This window comes from Phalacrocorax carbo, chromosome 3 (assembly GCF_963921805.1).
Source record: "Phalacrocorax carbo chromosome 3, bPhaCar2.1, whole genome shotgun sequence".
Taxonomy (NCBI): domain Eukaryota; kingdom Metazoa; phylum Chordata; class Aves; order Suliformes; family Phalacrocoracidae; genus Phalacrocorax; species Phalacrocorax carbo.
In genome coordinates, this window is record NC_087515.1 from 14,720,982 (window position 1) to 14,748,207 (window position 27,226).

The 27,226-nt window shown below is 39.9% G+C and overlaps 2 protein-coding genes across 12 annotated transcripts in view; both read left to right on the forward strand.

Moving 5' to 3' along the window:
- The window catches only part of LTBP1 (latent transforming growth factor beta binding protein 1), a 209,251-nt gene extending 200,560 nt beyond the window's left edge, over nucleotides 1-8,691 (forward strand). For all 9 annotated transcript variants that reach the window (XM_064445906.1, XM_064445908.1, XM_064445907.1 and 6 more), the window contains 3 exons: nucleotides 2,605-2,727; nucleotides 6,249-6,398; nucleotides 7,660-8,691. In XM_064445906.1, the coding sequence (XP_064301976.1) occupies nucleotides 2,605-2,727; nucleotides 6,249-6,398; nucleotides 7,660-7,829 (443 nt within the window). In that variant the 3' untranslated portion in view covers nucleotides 7,830-8,691. The remainder of the gene's footprint in view (nucleotides 1-2,604; nucleotides 2,728-6,248; nucleotides 6,399-7,659) is intronic.
- Nucleotides 8,692-22,812: 14,121 nt separating this feature from the next.
- Nucleotides 22,813-27,226, forward strand: part of RASGRP3 (RAS guanyl releasing protein 3) — a 66,119-nt gene continuing 61,705 nt past the window's right edge. For 2 of the 3 annotated variants that reach the window (XM_064445924.1, XM_064445923.1), the window contains exon 1: nucleotides 22,814-23,069. The gene's annotated coding sequence lies outside the window, so the exon portion shown is untranslated. Of the gene's footprint in view, nucleotides 23,070-27,226 lie in introns of all 3 variants that reach the window. The other variant, XM_064445928.1, reaches the window with a different exon arrangement.

A 27,226-nucleotide genomic window follows, 5' to 3' on the forward strand; every position in this document is an offset into this window, starting at 1 on the left:
TCAAAACAATACCATAAATTATATATAAGGATAGGTGTAAATATTCTAAAGTGACTTAAGACTATTAATGCTCTGTCAGATTTTGTATTAGAGCTCTATATACAAATAATGTTTAACTTATTAAAAGATTAGTGTATTAACAAATGGTTAATTAAGCATAATAGACTTCAAGAGGTTAACGGAGTATTACAGTTATATGTGTAGCGTTGTAGAAGACCTTGATATAGTTACCACTCCTTGTAACAAATACCAAGTTTACAGTATGCCCTAAAACAGCTTTTCATCATTTTGTAGCCTCTAATTTACTTATAACAAGATCTAAAAACACAGACATCCAGAACTTGATTGGCAAAGGACCGATGTGGCAGGAAACAAGTTTCAATTGTCAACATTTCTTTATTCTTCTCTAGATAACAAGCAACTTTGCACTGGCAAACGTGCAATACAAAATAGTCTTGCACAATCTTCAATCTGCCCAACTCTCATGTACGTGAAAGCTCCAGCACTATGGATTTTCAAATATTTTGATTCTTTTCTTCAGAAGAAAAACATTTTCTACTACCAGTTTCACTAAGTGCAAAATAAGCACGGAATAATCTTGAGAAGCCAATGTCCAGGTTCTGTCCGATCCTTTCCATCAGATCGCATTCATGTGCAGAAGTAGTGATCCCTCAGACCTGCTTGCCTTGTCTCCTTGCCATTCACTGCCTGGTTTTGTGTGGTGGTCTTTTCAACACAGGCCAGATGAATTAGCATTTTGCGGTAGGGCATAGATTTCCTTTGCCAAGAACATTTGCGTGCACCTGTGAGAAAGTGCGTTTACACTTCTGCACAGCTTTTCTCTGTGTTCGTATCGGAGCCCTTGGGCATATTGAGTTGCTCAACACAAAACAATGGAAGGAGTCAGTCTGAGATGATAACCTGGGTCTCCCCATACGTAGATGTTATTTGGGGTTAGATGTGGGAAAGGAAGAATAGGGTGTTAGTGGTCCTAAGGCAGCTATTAAAACTATGCTCGTTGTCATAGTGTCTCAGCGCAAAGCTGTGCATTAAGGGATGTAGGTAATATTTGCTGTATGCCATTTCTTTGCTCATGCTGGCTTTGTTTCATGTGTCATGGGATGTCTCTCTTGTGCAGTGTACTTTTTCATCTGAAAGAGGAGAGGGTTGTTTGAATATAATTACTACTGTCTCTGTTTGAAGGATGCACATTGGTGAAAATCACCTTGCACTTGAAGCAGAAGGTGGTGAGATTTACAATGATTTGTCAGTTCTCTGGGAAGTTCATTCTGCAGACTCGACTGGCACCTATGACAGTTCTGCGATGTGCACAAACAAGCTTTGCCTGTATTTTAAGGTCTTATGCTCTCAAAGAGCCAAGTTGTCGACCACAGAATTCAAACAGACTTTTTGAATACTTTATTGTTTTCAGTACAAAACAAAACTGTTCCAGGTGGAGGAGGTACTACCTGTGAAAATAAAATAACAATGCTGGGCAGCAAGTGGGGCTGTGCTTTGTGTTGTCTAGAGGCAGTCTGGGTTTATCCAGCTATTTGCTGTCTGGGACAGTTCTACACAGCATGAGGTTTCTGGCTCTGTAACCATCTGCAATTCTTGGATTTTGTATCTGCTTAGGGCTTTTTTTCCTCTCTCTCTTCTGGTGGTTTTCTTTCCCGTCCTTACTCTGCCTGATTCTCAGAACATCAGGCAATCTTCACAGAAACAGATGCTAAATAGTCTGCAGTAACAGTAAAGGAGCACCTGGATTGCTGTATTTTAACGTTTCTATTTTCAAATAAATTGTCTCATATATATTTTAGGAAATGGTGATGGAAACAGAGATGACACAATAAATCAAATGAAAAATCAAACTCTGCATCAGCTTTTCTGACATGAACTCTGACACCTAAAATGAAGAGTTGCTTTGGTCCGCTTCAACTTGTATAGTCTAGCTATTGGAGAGAGGCAGAATATCAGAGTATAACTATTTCTCCTTTGTATTTCCCCTTGCCCTTTGAGGTTCATGGCCAAGGAGACTTTGAACAGCGCTCATACGTAAGCCTGTGCTTTGAAGATACAGTTTGCAGATGAGCGTGTGCTATTTTAGAAGGATTTTTCATCCTCTGATCTCTGCAGGTTGGCTGACGCTGCCAGAAATATGGCCCTGCCTGCTCCAGTTTGGGTCCTTTGGGGTGGCTTCTGCTGGCAGCCACAATGGTCTGGGGTAGCCTTTGTTCCCCCAAAACGAGAAGTGTAACCATAGGGTTAGAAGGGTACATTGGTAGCAGGATATGCAGCGTCCCTCTGCTCTTGCTTCCTGTGCAGGCCAGAAGAACCTGACCCATAACTATTTGTACAGTTATTGACTCAAATCTATCCCTATTGTTATCCCTATTATGACTTAATAGTCTGTGTTTGGCTCATTAACATTTTAATGACATTTTTCTTGAAGAGAGAATGCTTTGTGGAAATTGTAGATTTATGGTGTTTCTAGGAAGATAAGTTTATTTCCAGCTAATATGAACCGCAGCTCACTGGGACTAATGTAATGCAGCCTGTGTTACAAGTGATTAGTTTTATATCCTATTTTCTTTCCCCCCACAGAGGATTATGCCCAGCTGTGCAACATTCCTGTTCCAGGATCTCGACGGCCATATGGACAAGATGCTTTGGTTGACTTCGAGGAGCACTACACTCCAGAAACTAATCCATACTTTGTTGAAGACCGTAAGCAAGTTTCTCTGTTATGTAAAATACTTGAAATAAGGGTTGTAACTTGGATTATTTCCCTGTAGCTGGCTTCGTTCTTCTGTTTGCTTCTGAGTAATGTGGCCTATTTATGTTTTAGTTATTCCAATGACACTAGCTTTCAGTCAGGTGTTCTGGTTCAAGAGCCAGTGTTGTATAAGAGTCCAGTTGGGCTCAGAGCACAGAATTAATTTTTAATATAGTGAAACGGTTTGTGCCAAATATACTAAATTTGAATTTACCAACAGATTTACAGCTACAGGTCAAAAGGATTGCCAGTTTTCCCTCTCCCAAATTAATTTTCCTTTGGAGCATGGGACAGATTTCTTCAGACTGCATTTAGTTTAAAAGAGAAAAAAAAAAATCCCTTCACGCCAGCTTTCCACGATATTCCAGCAGAATTTGTATGGGGGAAATGAAGAGCACACAAGTCGTTCTCACTCAGCAGAGAAAATGTACAGCACAGTATGATCAGAGAGCATGCATGCATATAGCTGTCAGGCTAGATGGAATGCCTGCCAAGCAGGGTGTGAAGGACCCTATACAGCATCTCAGTTGTACTTCAGGAATATCAGGGTTCTTTATGGGTCTGGCCCAGCTCGCTGTTAAGACTGATGGGAGAGGAATGCTTACAGACCTCAGCATCTTCTTCAAAATCAGCCACCCTGTACAGGTCCAACATATTTCATCACAGTTTTAGAGAAGAAAAGTGGAGGTATCAGAAGGAACTGATAACTCCCCATGCTTTGTATACATGGCCTACAGGCTGCCACTATGTTCTTTCCCAGAGTGCTTCTCCTGTACAAGGAGTTACTTTTAAAGTAATAGTAATAGGTCAAAACCGGGCAGGAGGATTGCAGCACACCATTAGAAGGGTGACCCGATTTCTTGCACATGTTGCACTTTATACGTTTATACAGAACAACACAAATCAGGTTAATGAGTTCATTTCTATTTAGCATCTAAATGACCTTCTAGCTCTACACAGAATTGTAAAATTTCTTACTGCTTTACTTCCAGATTATTTGAATTAAACAGTGCTGAGTCTTGATGTCTAACTGAAATGTCCCACAGATGATAACTACCAAATACAATGAAAAGCCCAGAAAGATGACTGTGCAACCAATGTGATAGATAAAATACTGAGCACTTCACAAGTTATAAGCAGTGGTGAATAAATACCATAAAATTGTGGACAGTTTTGAATCCACAGCTGAGTCCACTATCTTAGGGACAGAGGCTTAATAGCCTATGTCTCTTGTTCCCATCCTATCACAGAATCGGATACAGGGACAAGCAAATGCATAGGAAACTACAAAACACACAACTGTATGACTCTGTCCTGATCAGAGGCATATTCCCTGACAGATACAGTTGCCACATGTTTTGGGCATCAAAGACTTAGAAGTCACAATCCTGCTGCAGTCTGTATAAGAAATACAATACCGCCCATCCCATGGCAGGGCCTTGTACTTCAATGTAATATTTGTTACCTGTGTGTAATCAACTTCTACAGAACCAAACAACCCCAGTCCCATCCAGCTGTTTTGAAGTAGAATATTTTGTGAAGTAGGACTTGCTGTGAGTTGAGTTTAGCTAGTTAAAATTAAAACATACTGTATTTATGAGAGAGAGGAAAAAACTGTATATACATGTGAACCTATGTCTATCTACATGCATATATATGTACATATATTCTATATGTCAAATCAATGATGCCTTTATTTTAAAAAATATCTATGTATGGGGGGGCACCTTTCCCTTTCTTGGCACTGTTGTTTTTTTCTAAATTAGCAAAGATATTCACTTTAAAGGACCCTCAAGCTCTTTTAGAGGACTTGAGAATATAATGAAAATTGGTCAAGTTTCTTACTACGTTATAACCATACATCATGGAAGTCCAATCAATATCCTCAGTACTATTGCACTGAGATGTGATTTACTAGGTTTGTGGAAAAGATGGTAATGTTTCCTACTTAATGTACACTTATATATGCCCTATGTATAGTATATGTTCTTGAGATGTGGCATATGTCAGCAAGTACTTATGTCATGATATGGGTTTGGTGTCACCAGAATTTATTCAGTGTACCACTGACCAGCATGATCCTTACTAAGAATCTCACCATGCTAGAGAAAATCCAGGACAGAAACAGTGTACTTAGTCAAAGAGCAGGGGGAAGTGGAAATGACAATAGAGAAGTGAAGTGGAGGACGATACAGAAAGGCCAAAGCAGGGCAAGAGAAAAGAGCGCCTCAAGAACCAAGACAGGATGGAGTAAATATAAAAAGACAGGAGAACAAGCACAGGAAAGGGACGAATTCATATTCCTAGGTGGCACTGCAAATCTACATATCACAACTGTTGCAACAATATATATCAGCCAACAGATTTTAAATAAACCAATAGTTTGTTTGTGGCATCACTGTATTAATTATATTAGTTATGGGGCAGATGGGGAGATGTATCCTACCCTATTCCACTCCAGCTCGAATTTCCCCTCCATTTCTATGCTGTATATTCATTATGCTGGTAAACCTACAACTCCCAAATGCGTTCAACTTTTTCCTCAAAAGTCCTTTTGATGCGATGGGCTGCCATCTGCAGTCCTGTTACATCACTGCTCCGTGAATAGAAAGCTAGTAAAAAACTTGGACAGGACTAACAGAAGCAATTTAGTCCTAGGGAGAATCTCTGAACATGTAAAAATGTCAAATAATTTTTAAAGTATAAATTCTCCCTTATACATAAAAGCATAACTGTCAAAAAAGCCCAGGACAGGGAGCACAAAGGCATTGTACAAACCACTGAATACAAAGACAACTCTCTGGCTTTGACTACTCACCATCTAGAATTATGACAAGGAGCAATTGGTAGATTATAGGTATTTGTACTGGCACCAGTCACTGAAGTACCAGCCAAAGGGTTGTTAACCAAAACCACAACAGGAAAGCAGTCTCTGATTTCTTCTTACTTTCCTTAATGCAGTTGAGATTGATTTTTTTTAAAATAAGTTTTCTTCTAGATAATTCAGAACGCATCTCTTCCCCCCTACACACACCTTATTTTTTCTACAATACTGTTTTAAGGAACTTTTACTCTAGACTGCACTTATTACTTCTTACCTTTGTTTCCATAAAGGTTGATACACATACCAATTCAAATTAAAGGTGCTATTTAGAAAACACCGGTTTATCCTTTAAAAAAATATACTGTCAAATTATGCAGCTTCCTTTAAAGAAAAATAGATTTTTAACACAAATTAAAAGCTGAAGAGTTCACAAAGTTATTCAGTTTTCATCCTGAAACATATGACCGCACTTTTCTAGTGCCTTTAAAACTCCAGATGGTGCAGATCTGCTAAAGCTGACCTATTTTCTGCAAAGTCAAGTCACATTCCAGTAAACTTCTAAGAGAATTTCAGACTCTTGCTATGCATTCGGGTGTACTGATTCAACTGTTCTGTTACTTACTTGTTTGCAATTCTTTCTCCACCCAGGTTTTCTGAACAGCTTTGAGGAGTTACAAGCAGAGGAATGTGGTATTCTGAATGGATGTGAAAATGGCCGATGTGTAAGAGTCCAGGAAGGCTACACCTGTGACTGCTTTGATGGCTATCACCTGGACATGGCCAAAATGACTTGTGTTGGTGAGGATAGTGTATTACTACTACTTCTTCCGTTAGTCTGTCAGTTTACTTAGTCACTTGACCTAAGGAGGGGCCAGAAAAAAGGTGTTCTAGATGATCACCTGAATTACATTAAAGATGCCAACTTCGTTTGATTTACTGCAAAGGCCAGTAAATATTGTTACAGAAATAACTGTGCTGGTGTTCCTCAGTTCATCTTGGTCGTTACAGCTGTGTTTAGTTAAGAGCCTAGAAATGAGCATACACACATTTGTGTAATGAAGCTTAAACTTGTATCAATCATTTAATACTACAGAACTAATGTTTTTCAAAGGCTTTAGTGTGCTAAGAGGATGGAACTGGATCCAGAGCAGAAGAGTAATTTTAAAAGCAGATTTTTAGGGTGGCTGAATCACCTAAATATGCGGATAACCACTTGGTGGGGTTTGGCCCCTGATTCTCACTGATTTCAACAGTCAACAGACCGGCCTATTCCTCTCACTCTCAGACTAGTAAATTTGCATAACTACTAACCAGGACATCTAATGACTGTGTCTTCAATTAAAACAACAAAACACAGGAATGGCAAGTGTCAGTGAGAAGGTGAAGCAAAACGACACTCCTCAGTGTAGAAGCCTAGTAGAGACTGTGCGTGGGTATGTCAGTTTAAGGTCTGTACTAACCTTGCTTAGCATTATACTTTGTAATCCACAGCTGAGGTCTCCCAGCTGTATCATGATAAGCTGCCTGCATGCCTTGTAATCTTTAGGACTTTATGGCAAGCTGGCCTCCTTAGCAAGAAAAGATGTAGCTCCTGTGTATTTCAGGCCAGTGCTGCACAATATTGAGTGCAGAAGTTTGCTGTTCACAACTGTTTAGTTGACAACACCAACAGCTCCTGAAGGATTTGATTTTCTAAAATACAGATATTATACTAAGAACTTGGAGCTTCTTTCTTACAAGACACTTTTCAGTCATCACATAAACACCTGTCAGTGGTTATTAAATTTTTGTTTTGCAGCTTAGGCTGAATTTGGACTTCATGATCTAACACTTTAAGGCTATTTAGTACACTATTGATGTGCTAAACTTACACCTCTTTCTGATAACATACTCATCTGTTACAGCTTTTGACCCAGCCTAATTCCACCTGATCTGAACTGAAAATGTAGTTCTCAGTGTATTCATACAGCACATTCTACTCCTGACAATGCTGGAAATAAGTGAGTTCTACCTACACAGGAGGCTTAAGTGCATGTGTTTTGATGTCCCCTTTTTGCAGATGTGAATGAATGCAACGAGCTGAACAACAGGATGTCTCTCTGCAAGAACGCCAAATGCATTAACACAGAAGGTTCGTACAAGTGTTTGTGTCTCCCAGGGTACGTACCTTCAGACAAGCCAAACTACTGCACACCACTGAACTCAGAACTAGACAGTGAACTGGAGTAGAGGAAAATCTCCATATCCTAAGCCCATATACTCTGCACTGTATAAAGAAAAGGAAGAAAAGTATTTAACTTGAGAAGATAAGGCACCGGAGTAGCGAACGTAAGGGGAGAAAAGCATTGAAATGTGTCAAGGTGAGGCATGATGGGCTGATTGTGTATCAGCTTCACTGAAATGACAGACCAAACGGACACATTACTCTGTATGAAAGAAACAATCAACTATATAGTGTGTTCATAAGAAAACAAGTATCTTTGAAAATAAGCAAAAACAGTGCTGTTATTTTAAACAGAAGAGCTTTGGTTTTTTTGGTTTGGTTTTTTTTTTTTACTATTGCTTGATTAATTTGGCATTTAAATAGTGACGGAAATATTTTATATTACTATGTCATTTTTTGATTGTTCAGTTCCTCGCGTACTGTTTCTTTTCAGACCTTTTTTCTGATCAGTACAAATTCTATGATACAGATATTCTTAGGCCATTTTATAAGAACTGTTACACAGGGTAATGCTCCTCCTCCTCTGGAACATTGGTCAGTGACTTTATTAATTTGTTAGTTGTCTGCCCTGTGGAGCAGGCACCATTTGTTTTCTAATGTTTATATACCTTGGCGAAAAGTCCTTATATTCATTTTGTAGTCTGTATGGTTGTTACTGCACTTAAAAGTCTTTAGAACCTTTCTTGCCAAGTTCAAAGCTGCTAGTGGACAACATTGGATTCCTTTTGTACATTAAAACAAAAGATCTTAGCTCACGTCTGTATTGTAATGTGTAAATTGAACACAAGAGAGATCTTGTATGATTACCCTAACATATTAAAGCTGTATATTAAAACTCAATAAAATCACCTTTTTTTTTAGAAAAAAGTTATTTACTAATTGTAGGCATATTTTTTCTTTTATTGGTGTTTATGTTACAAGAATCAACCCCTCAGGTGTTTACAGTACTAGAATTAATTTACATTGTGATAGTTATAGGGAGCTGGCTGGCTGGTTTCTACTTCTCATGCTGTATTAATAAGGCCGGAATCTGAATTAGTTGATGCCTGAAGTTGAGCTTCCAGAGGGAAGATTTCAAACGCAGACCTACAGAAACTGTTTGACTTGGAAGCTGATTCCCATGGAATTTTTCTTCTTTCCTGGTTTAGGCAGGTTTCCCACTAAATCTGCAAATAAGGCTTTTCAGTATGACGGCCTGGTTTTCAGAAAATATTGAAGAGGAGGGTGAGAATTTCCTTTTCTTGATGAACTGTACCTTCCCGTCAGCTCTATTTTTCAGTGGAAGGAAAGATAGATATTAGGAGACTGACAGATGTTTCACTTTACCTTCTTCAGAGTGAAGGAGTTTGCTTTGGGAATCCTGAAACAGGTCCTTTTGACATTTTCCAAATGAAACATTTTTGCTGTATCTTTTAGACATGCCCAGCATTAAAAGGAAAATGATAACAAGAGACTTTAAAAAGTGGGTCAAATTGGGCCCGACTGTCCAAAAATTAGATCTTTCACCAAAAAAAGAAATACTTGTTTTGGTTCTGCATCAGATTTCTTTTCCAATATTTAGGTCAGCCACTGAACCAAAAATATCGTAAGTTGTATTCTTTTCAGTACTGCGCACTCAGTAAATCTCATTAAAGCCCATGTGCCTGTTAACATGCAGAAGCATCTGTCCTTCCCACAGCACCTCCTCTCTATCTGCTGGAATTTGACATGAGGGCTAGTGAAGATATTGTACGTTTAAGATCTGATGGGATGTTAAAGTGCGAGAAAAATTTCTGAAAGAAACTGTGGGGAGAGGGATCTTTAAGGAAGAGACTCTTTGTAAAGTGCCCAACTCCCTTGACTTTTCTAGAATTAAGCAGTAGAGGGGTGGAGGGCCAATTGCTCTTCTCAGTCAAAAGAGGTAGACTACAAACACTACAGCTGGTCTATAATCACAAAAAAAAAATCTTGCTTACCTGTTGTGGTTAAGGAGGAGGGAAGGAAGGTCTGGTCTTACTTGGGAATTTTGTAACTAAAGAGTTCTTAGTTTTCCTGCTTAAGGTTAGTCCTGTGATCTTAATAAAAACCAAAGTCACAGTTACACCCCTTCACTGGATTCAAGATGAGCTCTGGTCTGCTTTCAGCTATCGTGAAAATTCATAGACAAGACAGTGCTCCCACACTCCCACCTCCAGATGGCCACCTCCTGCTTCAGAAACTGGCTATGCTCACCTCTGAAAGACAGCCCAGGCTCCAAAGCTGCCACTGCAGTCAGCACCACAGCCTCAGGTTTTTAACATCACAGTACTCCTTCAATCCTTCCCCAACTAGAGAGTTAAAATGGCAGTACAAGTCTCCACTTTTTGTGGCAGTACACCAGTATGCCAGCTGAGGAAATAACACTCAAAATTCAGTACCCTTAGAAGTCTTTGCTTGGGGTCAAACACTGTACTGAACATGTAATTCTGAGCCACAAGATTGGCTCCTTGCTGATTTATTGCATCTTTTTAAAACAGCAAGTTTGGAATAGCCTGGGACTTTGCCATTCTCAGACAAAAAAAACCCGAACCCAAATCCAAGCTGTTCCAGGAACAGCAAAATCAAAACAAAGCCTGAATGCCTGTAACTTTTCCTCGTAACTCTCTCTTCAGCAGACTAGCTCCAGCTCCTTGCATCTCTGCCATGCTCAACAAGCACAGACAGCACCCATCTGCAGCTGTGGGAGCCACGACAGGGTGACAGATGCACATGCATTGACACAACTGCTGCCAAACCAAATGTTGTCTGTCCTCTCAGCAGGGAGGGATAGTTGGGTTCTCTAGCTGTTCATCAAACTTCATGGACCTCAGGTTGTACTGGCCTTTTCAACTCATTTGCCTTATATACATAGTTGAAATCAGCCACAGAGCTGCCAGTCAAAGCTACCAGTAGGTTCAGAGAGATGGCACACACTGGCTCTGGTTCCACAGAACAAACCAACCAGCAAACCTAAGCCTAAGTGCCCTCTTGGCCTATCGATTTCTGTCACCAGCAATTCACAAAAGACATTTTGGTGCATCTGGCCACCTTCCATCTCCCCTGCCCAATTCCAGAGGGCATCAGTTGACCCAAGCCCCGAGTGAAACTTGAAAACATTTTTCTGGTTCAATAGTCATGTCTTCATCATAGCTGCACTCTTCTATTACAGACACTGTATACGCAAACAACATACTTTGTGCATGCTTCTGCCTTTCCCGTTTTCCTCTTCTTACCTCTAATATGCCTTAGAACACATACAGGGAGCCAAAAGCAAACCAAACGGCCTAAACGCCACTCACATCCCAGTGCTTAGTATTCCACGTTGCCTGGCTCCAGGCCTTCAGAAATGCTTCAACAAAGGAACCACAATTGAAGGAATTAAGTGAAATTCAGCCAATCTGATCTCAGCCTCTAGAGCCCACCTACTTTGCCCGAGTGTAGCATAGCTGGTTCTGTCATTTCACCTAAAGCTGTGGGGCTCGAGAATACAGTTTTGATTCATAGTTAAACATTTTCTTAACATCATTAAGACAAAGGATTGGACACCATGGATGTAGCCATTTACTTGTTACAAGAGCTGCAGTTTAGGTGAGAGGCCTAAAAATACAGAAACCACCACATACAATTCCATGATTGAAGTTTCTGAGTGCAGTGGAGTCTGGAACAGATTACAATTTATACCAAATGGCACCAATACTTTTTATATCCATATGGACCCTTTAAAAAAAAAATATTAGTCCTTTTTCAGCCAGCCATTTCCTTGCTACAAAAAAAATAAAATTGCTGACATGGTAGAACTGAATTCTGCTGGTTCCTGTATAATGCTGCTGTGTTAATGAGACTGAAGCTACTACAGAACTAGAGTTAAACACATTTCAGCTAGAAAGGCATTTGATATGGATAGATACTTTCATTTTGGGATGCTAGTCAATGAAAAATTAGCCAATGTTAAAACTATTCAAAGTGAGCACTAACATTCCCTGGGAAAAAAACAGTCACAGCTGGACAGATCATTTCAAGCCAAGAGAAAAAAACTGGCAGTCATGACAAATAGTTAGCTCGTCAGTGGCAACTGACACACTCAAATAAATTCCTGACTAAGAGAAGTCCTAAAATGCTAATGGTACCAAAGTGGTTGTCATGACCTATTAGCTCCCAGGGATCCTAATCCCCATGGGGGTTTGAAGCTGAGTTTTGCGATCCTCACTGCCCCTTGAGTGATGTCCATGTGGCAGCAGAGGGGCTCCTGGCTTTGGCACTCCTTCCGAACTTCTCAAAAGAAAAGGTGACAGATCCCATTAGCGTGTGTCACAGGCCTGATCTGGCCCGCAAGTGAACCACAGTGCATTCCTGCAAAGTTCACAGCAAACAAAAACCCCACTGCAGCCTCTAGGCGAGACTACAGTATTGTTCTTTTAATAATGCCACCCACTTTGAAGAGTAGTTTGTACTTGCTGGGGACTCTGCTAACACCAAACAGTCCAAGAGAGCTATTAAGGAGCAATTCAAACAAAAAAGAGGTGAACTGCTGTGTCACAGAGGCTACTGCTCACTTCTGAGATCATTATTTGGTATCTATATAGCGCTTTCTATTAGACGAGCTGAAATTTACCTAGGGAAGCTAAGCCATGTCTCCAAAAGAGAAGCAGACTAACCAAGAGTGACTGAATGAGGAAAATCAGCCATTTGCCGAAGGTTTGCCAATGAGTGACAGCATCAGCCTGGGCCAGCGTGTAACAGTGTTCTTAGGGAGAATGCCAAAGACTGGGCTACAGTCACTGCATTCACCTGCAGGCGTATCCTCACACAGCAAGAGACTGAGAAAATTTGGACCCTCCTGGGGCACCACCTCCACAGCTGGCACAGGCTGTGTTTGCACACCAAGCTATGAAAGATCTTGAATCCCAACACCACACCACCCCGCCAACCTTTACCATTTGAGCACCCATGTACCAAAAAGAGACGTTGTGCTGAAACAGGATTATCCTCTGTGACAACCTGCATTCAGTGATTTTACTATCTGGTGGGGAAAGAATGGCATAAACCAAAGAAATGCAGGATGTCCACTGTGTCGGATTCCCTTCGAGACCACTGAATCACCAGATACGCATTTTGACTCAGAGACGCTTAATGGAAGTTTTCAGGCTGCATGCACTGTCCGAGCTGTGTCTGGGGCCTGTAATTGTTCTGCTCTTCTCCCTCTTGAGCTGTAGGGCTGGGAAGATACCGCTGTGCCTCAGAAGCTGAGCAGCCTCACTGAACTTTGAAGTGTGCCCTGCCTGAAGCAGGAAATGGCAGTAGGAACCTCCCGAGATTCCTTCCAAACAATATTTTTCCATGAGAGGAGGCTGTGACCTGACAGCAGCCTCTGCTCTCTAGCCTGATGTGAGACAGGGAACCTGGCAGAGGAGATGTGACCCCTTTTCCTTCTTCTCCCACACCTAAGCACATGCAAGGAGAGTGCCTTTCACGTTGGCAAAAACAGAACCCCAGTCTGATCAGCCTGTCTCAGGAGAATCCCATCCAGAAGGCGCATTATGCACAATGTGCTTTGTTGCTTGCTGTTAACCAATACGTTCTTGAAGAATTAAGCGACAACCTCAGGTAGAAGGGAAGCTCTACAGTACAGTTTTTGTCCTGACAAAAGACACCAAGGAGGAAGGAAATTAGGATATTCTTATTTTTTTCTACACTGACTTTCCCTTCCCCTCAAGTCATGCTTCACCACACACTGCTTTCCATTAGCTCTGAACCAAGGGGAATGGAGAGGATACTGCTAGCCAGCATGGAAAATATATACGTGACAATTTCAGCATCACCTCCAATCCCTATCTACTCATGCTGCCAGGATCCCGTCTGGGCTGGATTTTCAAAAGCACTCCATATTGATTTAGCTCTTCTCTCACAGAAACCTGTGGCACTATCATGGATTCCAGTGGGAGCAGAGCAAAGGCTGTGCCAAGCTCTTTTGAGAAATCCCACCGTCTGTATTTAATGAGGAATGTCTCTGGCAGGAAAGTTTTGAGTACATCTAAGCAGATTTTTTTATTTCTTTCACATTAAAAGTTTAATTTCTGCCACTTCTCATCCAGGAGATAACTGGCCAGAAAGATGGGTAGGTCCTGTTCCAAAATCCCCAGCAGGATATAGTTTGTTTCCACCTAATACTGAATTACACTTTCCTGTCATTTAAATGGTCCCTGTCACTTTGTGAGTGTGCACCATTCTCAGGCTCCACACCTCCCCTTCCTGCTGCAGGCAGCCATCCAGCTCAGCTCTGGCCAGAAGGGCATTCCCCACTTTCTGTCCCATTTGATACCCCTTTCCAGGGCCAGTCCTTGCTGCAGTCCTGCTTTTCGCCTCCTGTCATTTGCTCATGACCCAAAGCCTCACCATCCCATGCACCTATTCCTTCCTGTTCCTTGGCATTGGACTTCACAAAGTAGTTTTCATCCTGTAAATACAGATTTGGCATGTGGTGAAACTGATATCTACTATCTGGTACTTAGAAAAAGTCTTCCTCCAAGGTAAACTGATCACATCCATGACAGCAGTCTCTCTCCTCACAGAACTACAAGGCACCACCACCAGGCATGTTCATTTTCCTTCTTTTACCACAGGCAAGAAATTTCAAGTCTGTGTTTAGCAATGAATGTATTCTTCTTTGGCCTGCAACATCACCAAACTGAGCTGAATAGCAAACATGGAATAAGGAAGTTTCAAAAATAAAACAGGAAAGGGAAATCCTTTGATTTGCACAACAGTGAGCTGAATGAACATGGTATTTTCATTCACACTTACTTACTCATGCTTAAATGTATTTTTTTCCAAAATCTAAAAAAAAAAAAATTTTTTAATTCCCTTAAGCTGAAAAGAAAAAAAGAGGTACTACCTTAACTATATTACTTATTGCAATGTTAATTTATTTCAGTACATTGAATATAAAAGCAGATGAAAGGGAGCTTTTGAGGGCTTCACTGTTGAATGAAACAATACATAGTGCATCCAGACAGATATATTAATTTAACATCTGGTAATAGTTCTGGTATTGGGTTATTCTACCAGAAGGCAGCAGTAACTATTTTTAGCCAAGCTGGCCCTTACTTCATCCAGTAAAACTTGGTTTATGTTTGAGTGTTTGCTAAAAACATTACATCTACCACATACCAGACCTAACAAAACACTTGCAAATGTGTACCATAAGGAAGATAGTCCAGGAAAAGCTAATGCTATAGGTATTTTCTCTGTCTAAACACCTAACTCAAAACAGCACCAAGAGACTCAGCAGCATACAGGGCTCAAGGGCAAGACCCTTGAGCGAGAGCTCCTTGCACATGGTCTTCCAGCCTCCAGGGCAGACCAAACAAAAGGTCCCTCCAGCAGCTCTCTCTCACTATGATTCCCGTATACTTCTAATGTGACTATTTCAGTTCTCTGTGAGTTCCACTGTCAGCTCTTCATTCTTCTGTACAATTGACAGTATCTGCTAATTACCACATACCAGCATTTTCCCAGCTAATTCTGGTGCAACTCCACTGAATTCACAGACTCACACAAGGAGTAACTGTGCTCCCAATATATAAAGTACCACAGCAATTTTCTAATGCTTCAAAATTTCAAAAAATAAAACAATTCAAAACTGTGAGGATTGAGGTGTTTAAAGCCTTTCGAAAGGGATCTAGCAACGCTGGAGAAATTTGCTAATTATAAATTTTTCCTATGTTTCAAAACAAGTACTATCTCCCTGAACCTTTCCAAATCCCCTCTTGGCAACATGAAACATGAATTAAAATGTACTTGTAATTAAAGGGCAAAAAGTAAGAGTCAAACCAAACTTTTTAAACTCTGGGTTTGGGGTTTAAGTTATCTTTATATAAAGCATTTTATTGTAGGCTCATAAATGAGATGACGTATCAGCAGGTTACAAAACTTATTAATTTTATAATTAATAAAAGTTACTAGAATTCTTCCATTGAACAACCAGCAGAAGATCTGAACCCAGCACCAGCTGTTCAGCAACTAGACAGAAATATAAGCAAATATCATAAAGACCTGGAGATGCAATAGGAGAGATAAAGCCCTTATAATGTGTTTGCGCTGAAAAATGCAGAAAAGAGGAGAGCTCCGGGGAAGCCTGCCATTCACAGGTTTTAACAGCAAAGATACTTTTTCTCCTGCCTTTGTCACTAGAGGTCAGCACAGCATCTGAAGTGCCACATTGTTCACGTTTAAGGATAAGAAAATCCACAAATCTTAGAAGGAAATGGTGGCCTTAAGAAATAGCTCCAAGTAGACAGAATCTGTGTTTCTGCCATGGGAAAAATGTGAAACGTGAAGCCTCAGAAAAAGAACAACACAGCAGCAATCGAAAAGCCTGAACCCAAAATCAGAGTAAAAGCATGCTAGAAGTTTAAAGGTTCCCACAGAGCAAATAGAGTCTAACAATGACTATTTTTAAAACACCCATTAGCCTGAAGTAAAAGCTGTCACCTAAAAAGCCGAGCTGACTCTGAGGACTCCTCCTGATTCATGAGAAATAAGCTATTTAATCTCCCTGAACAACAAAATTCTGTCCCAGGCTGTGAGCAGCTGGTCTAGCTCATGTAAAGCTAGCTCATACATGCAGGTCAAGGAGACAGGGAAAGCATTAACTGCACTGGAACAATTCCTAGGAATGCAGGAACAGGGAAAGAAAAACCCACACTCATCCTCCTGACACAACAAAAATCACTAAAGAAACCTCATGCTTAGGGAGTCTCACTGTGCACACTGCTATTCCTGTCCCCTGGGGCCTCTTAAAGACCTGATTAGTGTCAGCCAGGAGGTGACACGCTATCACAGCACCTGACAGGAACCGTGAAGAAGCAACTCTTCCTCTTTCTTTCAGAAGAGGAGGCTGCAGCAGTCAGCTGCTCTCAAGACAGGTGCAAGCAACATTGATTTGGCACTGAATAGATGTCACCGTGTAGCGGGGCAAATCAGTTGCTTCCCCTCCCAGCATATGTGCCAGGAAAAGGGTCCATGTTCCAGTATGATTTATGGTGTTCAATTCACCGCTCCAGCAGAAGAGCATGTTTGTCAGTATGACCCGGGCTCCAAGAGAGAACTGTGTAGGTGTACCCCAAAAAGCCATTCAGTACAGATTGCCTTACCTCACATGGCAGAAAAGAGGCTTAGACTACAGTGTCTTCCATAAGCTGACACAACAGTGTTTAGCACAAGTTAACCTGTCTCCCCTGTTGTGGCAGATACAGGAAAGCAATACTTTGAAATCCAGAAATGTTTGGTCAGCAGACAGAAGCCCCTTGGAATAGTGGCAAAGGAAACTACAGGAGAATAAATTCACACTGATACATGGTGAAAGTAACTCATCTTGGTCAATGAATTACAGCAAGGGGGAAACTAGTGTAAATGAGAACCTAACTCCATCAGCCTAATAAAAAGCAGATGGATTTTAGCCATTTTTAGATTTAATATTTTCTTTCCTAATCTACACCTGGCTATGAGGGATAAGTAAAATGGTGTGCACAGCTTCTAGCAACCATGAAAAAGTTAACAGATTCCTGTAGGAAAGTCTTTTTGCTAGAGATTCATTACCTGTAAAACACATCATTGCTCTTTTATTAGTACATTATACAAAAAGGAGGTAACAGTTTGTCACTTCTATCTGTTTCTCACTTTTTTTCTTGGAAACTTCAATTCTAAAAGTCACATTTAAATAAATACAAGAGTAGAAAAGTGGGCTTTTGAGATCAAACATCTAAAGACCGAAGTGCAGGCCTGAGGTCTTCTATCCATTACTATTACCTTTGATTCAGTGCACATGGGAGTCAAAAATGGGCACCTTGTTGTGCCAAGTCCTACAAAAAAAGGCTTTCTCTCAACAGAGGTATAAAATGAGAAAATAAGATGGATACAGGTGGAAAAAGTATACAAGGAAATAATGAGATAATGCTAGTAGTAGTGAGAGCAGCTCCCCACCCTGTACGAACAAGAGATGCAGTCAGGAATGGGGACTTCTGACATGGCATCCTGAGCAGCCAGGATTGCTGAGAAGCCACCAACAAAGATGTGCAGCACCAGAAGAAGAACTTGCTGGAGATAATTTCTAACCGTTCAAGAACCTGTTGAAATTTTAAGTAGCCCCTTGTACCTTCCTGGAACAAAACACTACTTGCTGCCCTGCAGCAACAGTGTTGACATTTTTAAAGGACGATGGGACAAAGGAGAGTTTTGCAGAAGAACAGTGAGTAATGTTGCAGTTGTTTATGGCAGGTTCTTAAAAGCAGAGGAGAAAACATAAGGGTGCTTGCATGAAAATTCTACAAGTGGGAACAGAAGATTAAATCGTGACCTGGCTGGAAGCAAAGATCAACTCTGCTAGACTAAATTATGCACACCCTAAGCAAGGCAAAATTACAATGCAAAGAACCTTGAATACAAAGATGCAACTGAGAAGGAAATAGGAGACAAGTAAAATACAAGGGGGGAAAAGACAGAAAGCAGAAACAACTAACAGAATAAGCTTTCCAAATAAAAGAACTACTTCCTGTGAGACCTTTGGCAAGTTACTCTATTTCCTCATCAATACCATGGAGATAACCTTTCCTGCTGTCACCGCCTCCCTAAAAGCTTTAAGCTCCTGGTTATTTGTACAGAAATTAATCACAGGGAGGATGTGGGAATGTACAGAAAGTTTGGGCCTTAAGAACTTCAACATTTTGTAAATGAAGCTTTAACTTCAATCTTCACTATTATGCTGCCATCAAGTTCAATGCAAGTTCTTTAAGGTACAGAGAAAAAAATATACATTGTGTTTTTGTATGCAAGAAGATGAAAAACAAATTAGCCTTCTATTCATACTCTCCCTTCATTACCACACAAACAATCTAAAATATGCACAGATAGTTTATGGCATGAGGGATTTCAGTCCACAACTGTGCTAACCTCATGAGGCCACAAACACACAGGGTAGACAACCAGCACATTATCTTCTATATGTATGTTGACTGACAGCTTGAATCTGACCTGCGGTTTTCCCTGACTTCTTTTTTTTAAGATCACAACAAACTGTTCTTCAGCTTGCCCCATAGCTGTAAGCGGCAGATCTGTTGGGGTATTTCTATGCTTTGATGATTTGCTTGAGTGGCGGAGGGGAGAAAAACAATACATTTTCTACATAGTGAATATAAGCTACAATTAGAAAGACCCTTAAACTCACAGCTCCTCAGCTGCTATAAACTGGCACAGATCCATTAAAACCAATTGGCCAGATTCCCCAGACAGCTCAAATCAGTGTCGCTCCACTGAAGCTGATGAAGCAATACCAATTTGTAGAAGCTAGGGATCTGGCCCACAGCCTGCACTGTAGTCCGGAAAGACCATCTGTGTTTAAAAGGATCAGAAATCAAAGGAAAGTCTGTGTCCTCATAATTTACTCAAAACTACTGAGAAAAGTGATTTCCATGGTGCTGTCAGGTAGACTAAACAAGAGCTATCCAACATAAAAATGGGTTTATTGTTTCTCCCTCAGTATAGCTTCACCAGGGAAGGTTACGTAATTTCTTGCAACATACTCCATGAGGCAATGAAACGTGAAGGCAAGAAGGAGACAACTGAGGAGAGAAGAGGGACAGAAATAACACTATAAAGAATTCAAGACATTTAATGAATTATAGGCACAACAAACTAGAGTGCTCTGCCCTGCTCGTGCTGACATTATGTCAAACCCATTCCCACTGATGTCAGTGGAAAGAGTGATGTAACACAATGCTGCTCAGCAGCAGAAGGGAGGGGCAGCATAAAAGCACAGGAGAAGGCTCAGATAGTTCAGCTTTTTATTTTGGAAGCTGTTCTGAAAAGCTTCCATATACAAATTGCATGGGAATTTGGGTAGCATTTTTACCATTCTAATTGTGAAAAGCCAGATGCAGATGTAGAACTAACTCAGTAATCAGCACTAGTAAGGAAACCATATCAAAGCATCTAGATTAATGTTTTGTGGCTCACTGGTAGAAATCAAAATTGTTTGTGCGAAGCCCCTTTGAAGTGTCCAGAAAAAAACAATGCTTTTTGTCATACTGCCATGGGATAGCTCAGTCTGAATTTTCTGTAGTGAAGAATTCATTATTCTGTTTACAGGAACAGGCTGACTCTGCAAGCAGGAACTCACGGAAGAGTTTGTTTGCATCCTTAACACATGCATGTATTTTCAGGGCACAGAGTGTAAATGAGCTGTGAAGACAACATGTGTTGAATTCCAGGGCACCAAAAACATCCCTACAAGTTATGGGCACTACAGTGGTACTCTGCTTCTGCTCATGCAGCCAATGTTTGTCCTAGAGTCTAATGCATGAACAGACTCGAAAAACAGGGCTGTCAGAGCAAATACATCTCTTCTGCTTTGACACAGAAAAATTTAACTGCACCTAACAAGCATCTGCCCTCAGCAACTCTTCCTCACCCTGATTCTAGTCCTCTTGTGGCTCCACCAGCTACCTGACCAATCCCCAAAGGAAACTCTGAAGTGGACGCTCTGAAGACCTCTCTCAAGACAGACTCTGTCCTCAAGACTGCAAGGGTAAAGTGGGAGTGAAAAAGTTTGCACACTGGGTGAGAATTTCTTCCAGTGTGCAAAGTTGGAATCACAGAAGAGAGAAATCCTGCTTTAACCCTGCATTCTATTTTTAATGTTTGGAGATGTTTTGAAAGCCATTGAGAAAAGGTGTGTGTGTTTGAAAGAAAGGCTACCAGCAAGATCAGTGCAAGCAGGCTCCTGCAGCTGGGCTCTACTGACACTGTGCTGAGACAAGGCAAGCAGCTATTCAAGACTTAAGCCTCTCCTGGGTTCTGGCAGTGCTTGGTGCTAACCGCACCACAGTGCTCAGAGAAATGTGTGATGCAAATTCAAGCCTGTAACCACTAGCAACTCATTGAGCAGATTTAAGAATTAAACTACATTTGAATAAAGGTATGCCTAAGTGAAATACTGCTAAGCAGCTTTCCATTTCAGTGCTGTTAGATCATGGAGATCAACTTTGCAGAAACAGGGTTAGTTAGGCCTATTCCATGGCTGTTCCATAATAATGAATTCAGTAAATTTTTGCACCTTGCCAGTCCTTCAGCCTTGGTCTAAGGTCTAAAAGACTGCAGCTTGCCTTCAGCCATCTCCACGACAGAATCTTTTCAGCTAAAACTGGTTCTGTGCTTCAGCTCAAGTCAGTATTTGATCCACTGGTCACTAGAAAGAATTATATTCCTCTTTGTGAGATTTGTAGTACGTGATCTGCAAAGATCAATACCTTCTTAAGACTTTAAACCTGTCTTCTAATTACCAATATCAACACAAGAAAAAATATCATAAATATTGTAACTTTCAGGTCCTTCTATAAATTAAATTATTGGTTTTGAGAGGAGTTTCGCTTGGAGTTTTCTATTTTGGTTTAACTTGATAAAAAAGTACTTTCAAGGAAAATATTGGTCTTATTAATTCGCAAGAAATCAACAAAAATGTTTGTTCATCCACCACCTGTATGCCTCTTTTTTCACAGTCCCATTCTTGTCATGAGAAATAGGGTCTCTGCAAAGTTCTCAACCAGGCACGTACTTTCCTGAAGATGCTTTTGATTTTTATATAAACTGCTGTGGCATCATCTAGTCTACCTAAAGCTTTGCAGATTCATACATAAAGCACCATACTTGCTAACAGTCATGATCATTGCCTACATAATATGACTGAAACAAAAAGTTGACCGTTTTCCAGATTCCTCAAATGCCACAGGTCCTTAACTCTCACCACTTTCAACAGGACTTGTGTGTATATTTCACATACAAAGCTTAAACAGAAGAAAAATTACTTGCCCACATAGCAACATTAATCTATTATGTCTCTATCTTCCCACTAAAACCATGCATTAGAGTCTTAACTACCTTCAATAAGCACACTGGTATTCTGACATGAACAGACCACAAGACCAGCAGAAAGCTTTTTTACAGCAATTTACCTAATTTGTATAAATTGAAGGAAAGGCACATACCTCAGACAGCAGAAAAAGTGGGAACAGAGGGAAGAGGTAAAGAGCTAGGTAAGTACAGTACTATATTATCGTTTTAATTGAGTATAATGTGAAAATCGTTAATTCTTTTTAAGCTTGACAGGGCTTTGGAGGTTTGGTATGTGTTCTTAAAACCACTAAGCTGAAAATTATTATAACTGGAAAGCTTCTGATCAAAAAACTGACCCAAAGCCCACCAAATCATTCTCTATCTCAAATAATTCATAAAACATATTTGAGGATTTTAACATAGTTGCTATTCAAGAGCTATAGCTGCACAGCTGTCCTCATTGAATACATACACAATTCTGTTTCCCTGCATGTAAATGCACTTAGTTTGCTTAAACACTTCCCGCCTCTCAGTCTCTGGCTTGAGGCTGCAGGGTAAGTTTCACTGAGGAATAAAGTACTCAGATGAAATGATGACTCGCAGACTTTAAACGTCATTCTTAAGCATGAATTCTTAAGATCTGCACCTCCTGTAACACATTTTGCCATTCTAAAATGTTAGCCATCTTTGTCCTCTTTTCTAAGCCAAACAAAATCTTTGTTCCAACTCTCCAGTCTCAAACAATTTCAAAGATTTAATCAAGATTAAATACTTAAGGAAAGTGATAATTAAACAAAAGACTAAGGTCAAAAGGCTAGTGCTACTGTGTCTCCTCATTTTTTTGTAGAGTACAAAAAAATGATATCCTAGCAACGTTTTTGAACAAGTATTTTCCTCATGCAAGAGGACTGAGTCTGCAGATCAAGGTTTATCAAATTATTTTACTTACATTGGCAGGGAGGGCAAAAAAACCCCCTACAATCTTTCCTTTGTTTAAATGCATTTCCTGCCTTCCTTACTGCTATAGACTGTGTTGTGGCAGGCCTATTTATAGTCCAAAGAAAGGAAAAAGCACCACTGGAGGCAGGAAAACTAAGTTGGGAAAGAATAGAAGGAAGTGTGGCTGCCATTTAGCCAAACAATCTAGAACCAATTGAGCTCAAAAGAGCCCCAGCCTCAGTGAAGCTGCTGGGAGTGAACAGAGCACAATCCTGCTTCTCTCTCCAGGGCCGTGCCTGGGCTACTGAGCATGAGAGTCATATACAGGACACTGCTGGGCAGCAAATAATCTCAGCATCTCAACACAGTAAGAAGAACTCTTTAAAAAAGGAGTGTGCTGAAAGTTAGATACCTATGAAATTAAGGTAAGTGGCTCCTTCTGGCATTTCTGCTTGCTGCATTCTCCATGTCTTGTCAGATGTGGCCAGACTGGTAAATGAAAACAGAATGAGCTTTGGAGAAGGAACTGTATCTGATTTTTAGATAAAGGTTTGGCAGTATGTCTGATCTTTAGATAAAGAAATCTGAATTCAGATATGGATTCTTCAGAACTTCACTTAAGCAAAAGCAGCATTTGCCATATATCCATAAGATAACTTTGCTGTTTGCCTCACCTGTGCCATGTTCATCTTATAATCTGTGATTAAGTACTAGAGAAATGTTGATGGTAACTGTATGCCCCAAAGAAAAACAATGAAATCAACTCTGTGTTAGGTTGAATATATAGCTTTAGAGACACAGAGAGAGGGAGAAGTAACTGAAATATGTATTTATATAAGATGTGTTCATTTAGAATACATAAATATATCAAAATGTATATAATTTATGATTGAAATTTTGTGAGAATTTAGTCTTATGCTTATGAGGTACATCTGAAGGTAGGAACTTAGCCAAAATTAAAGAAAGATTCTATAGTTTTAGAATTTGTTGTGGCAGGTAATTTGTGTGTGTGTATGTGTGTGCACATACATAAAAATATACTCTCTATAGATATGGATATATATTATTCATTGTGTGTTTGCATTGCAATACCATGCAGTTGCCATTTTAAGGTCTAATTTAAACTGACAGTAGAAATTTTTTATCTGCTTATTTTCAGATACTATACACAGTTCTGCTACCATGACTGCATGTGTAAAAAGCTCCATTTTAAGACATACTAGTATACAGACCATATTAACTCATTGGATTAGCATCAACAAGACAGACTTTTAAGAGGGAAAAGTTATTTTAAGGTTGTGTTTGATTTCTTTTACTTCCAACATGTCCTGTGCTCTTCTAACAAAGGAAATGCTGTTGGGATTTAAAGGCAGGAGGATAGAAGCTGTAGAATACTAGATTCAGGATATCTTAACGCAATTTTCATCTTAGAATGATCTATGAGAATAACATTTGTATTAGTCTCACTTGTGTTACACATTACCTCCACACATATGCCATTCAGATTATTCATTTGTTATTCCGATGTTGCTTAGGATTAGTGGTTTATTGTAAAAAGTTGCTGGTGAGTAAAAGGGAAGTGTGATGTGTTGTTATTCTACTGTATCCCCATAGGATGCTGTTATGTTTAGAGTCTGTTATTGTGAAGATAGTGAGGCAGGATGTCATCCATGTAGGTGAAAAGCTGCGATAGGACAATTGTAAACAGCATTGGTCAGCTGAAAATCTGATCCAAGGAGGTGCCAAGCAGCAATTCCAATGAAGCAGATGTTAGTCAGTGCTGATAGAAAGGATCAGGCTTTTTTTTTGTCTGATTTCAAAGTACTCAATTACTTACAGTAATTCTCATTTCCAAGAGGTTATAAGCCTGGTCTTGTGAATAATAAAATACCTGTAATAGAAGTAAAAATAGAAGCCTGTACAGAAATTTGCAACAGAAAGCTCTCTAGACTGCAATTTGAGTAACTAACATAGCATGCTCTCATTCAGGTAACACTCCTTGCTTTCAATTTCAGTAACTGATTCCCCTCCAGAAAGACTGAGCAGAAACCAGAACAAGGGTTTTAGTTAAAAAATGTACGATTAAACTGTTTAACCACCATTATACTAGATAAGCTTTTGTTAAACTCATAGGATGGAGGGAAGGAATGGAGGCAAATCTGCAGATAAATACTCACCCAAGCAAAGAGGCATCACAATTTCTGCTGTTAAAAAAACGCAATCATTTCCATGAGATGTCAGTTGCACAACTATTGCAATACAACTGAACAGCAAACACTGAATCATTCAGATTTATTCATTTCTGCAACACTCACCAGAACATTATTTTAAAGCTTGGTATCACTGCATGAATGTAGCAAAACAGACCATCGCTTAGCTACAAGGGGAAGATCATTTGTAAAGGAGCCAGTTACAGTGTAATTATACAGGAAGAAGTGATAAAATAACATACTGATGCACTTTCGCATTTATCTGTGGAAGAGATATTATAGATGGTACTCAGAAATTGCCTAATTAATACTTTTAGTGAATTCATATCCTTAATGAAGAATTAACAGAACAAATTCTGATGAGAGGCACAGACACAAACCCACTGAAGCCAAGAGAGTTGCTCACAGCACTGAGAACAGGGTTTTTTGTTTTGAAGGTAAGGGCAAAGTAGTCCACTGGGTACTCAACTAGTTTCTGTTTCTTACAGTATGCTGTATAGGGAAGATGACAGTAGCTCGAAGCCACCCTACTCTTCCTTCAGTCCCTTCTCCCATTTTAGGACATCTAGGACAGGCTCAAAGCAACTCAGAATTGGGGAAAACGCGTTCAGCAGTACAGCTAGTGGTGCTCAAAACACACTATGCTGTTTCCAAATAAGTCAGATTGTCTTAGAAAAAAACAGCTTAGAAATTACTGTTAGGTTTTCTGTCTTGGGAGAACTTAAGGCCAGTGTTTTCAAGCTTGTCTCTGTAACTGCAAGAGTTAGTAACCCTAGTTTAAAAAAACAGAAACTGCCTTACATAGTCATATAATTGCAGAAGTAGCAGTTTTAGGGGAAAAAAAAAACCCCACACACAAAAAGGATTTGTTTTAAAACTGCAAGAGTTCACAAGTTCATGAGTTCATAGTTTGCAAACTGAGAGTTTTGTCCTGAAGATACAATCACTCCAGAAGGCCTTAGAATGAAATTGACTCGCCTGCACCTTATAAAATCTTACTACCTGATAGAGTCTAACTACTCTGCAGGCAATTCTTTGTAAATAAACACTTTTGAGTGTTCACAAGTACTAACAGGGTTGCAATTACTAAGACTCCAAGCTAAAAATGAAATAGGAGAATCTGATACACCAGAAGGAAGTGGAGGTTCACCTGCTTTCTACCCTGCCATTATTTTGCCAGGAGATACAAAGAAATCAAAGGTTGTCAAATAAATACTTCAATCAACAGTCACTATTGTGTGGGCAGAGTGGATTTCTGGTTCCAGGAAAGCTGACTGACTTAAAGAAAAATCACAAGACTTAAAAAATAACGCACTTTGGATCACAGGCAAACCACGCCATGCTTTCATGCAAAACTAGCTCAGATTTAGTAGGATTTATTATTCCTCATGCAATTGCTCCAGTGTAAGTATCTTAATTTCTCCCTAAGCCTCTATTCCACTATACTAGACACTATTACAAGTGAGCTTTGTGCTCCAAGTCACAGTCAAGCCCACTAGCATTACAGGAAAAAAAGGAGCAGAGTCTTAGAACTACCAGTGTGTCTGTTTGGGGTAGTCAAAGCAAGATTTTTTGAGAACACGTGTACAGTCTACAGTAGTCTCACTCAAAAAGCAGAACTGGGGGAGAGGGAACATAAAAAGAAACCCAGCTAAAACATAATAAGAAATCAAAGTTCAATATTGGACAGCATCAAAATTCTTCTACAAAAAGAAGCAGCTGCTCAACGCTTACAACAGAAATGTCAGTGCTAAAAAATAATTTCTTTGATAATGCCTAAAAAACCCAGCTTATAACTATGTGCTGAATAATATCCGGACTCATGCAAATGTTTACACAGGTGCTTAAATTTAAGCATATGAGTAGTCCTATTGATTTCAAGCAAAATTATTTCAACAAGCTGATAAAATTTAAAGCCAGACAGAGTCATTAGATCATGCAGTCTGACTTCAAACACAGCATGCTAATTTTACCATTCCTTTTGTCCAAAACCCAAAAGCTTGCCTGCTTACATCAGAACATACGGATATAGTACGTTCAAGATAAAAGTTTAAGGGGAAGATCATGATGTTCTACATGCATGAGTACTGACTCACTACAGTGAGAATTGTTCAAGTTGACATAAATACTTCAGCTCAAACAGGAATTAAATGTTGCACAGGCCTTGTACCAGCTTACCAAACAAGGGTGAACGTCAATGTGTGTATGGAAGATGGACTGTTTCTCCCAGAAGTCTATGTGCCATCAGAAAAAGCCATTAACTTTACTTTGGTTCCTTTCCTACTCTTCTAGTGGACTAGAGAAGTACTGTTGAATAAGCGAGGATGAATGAAAAAGCTGCTTTACAAGCCAAACTTCATGCCAAAGTGCAG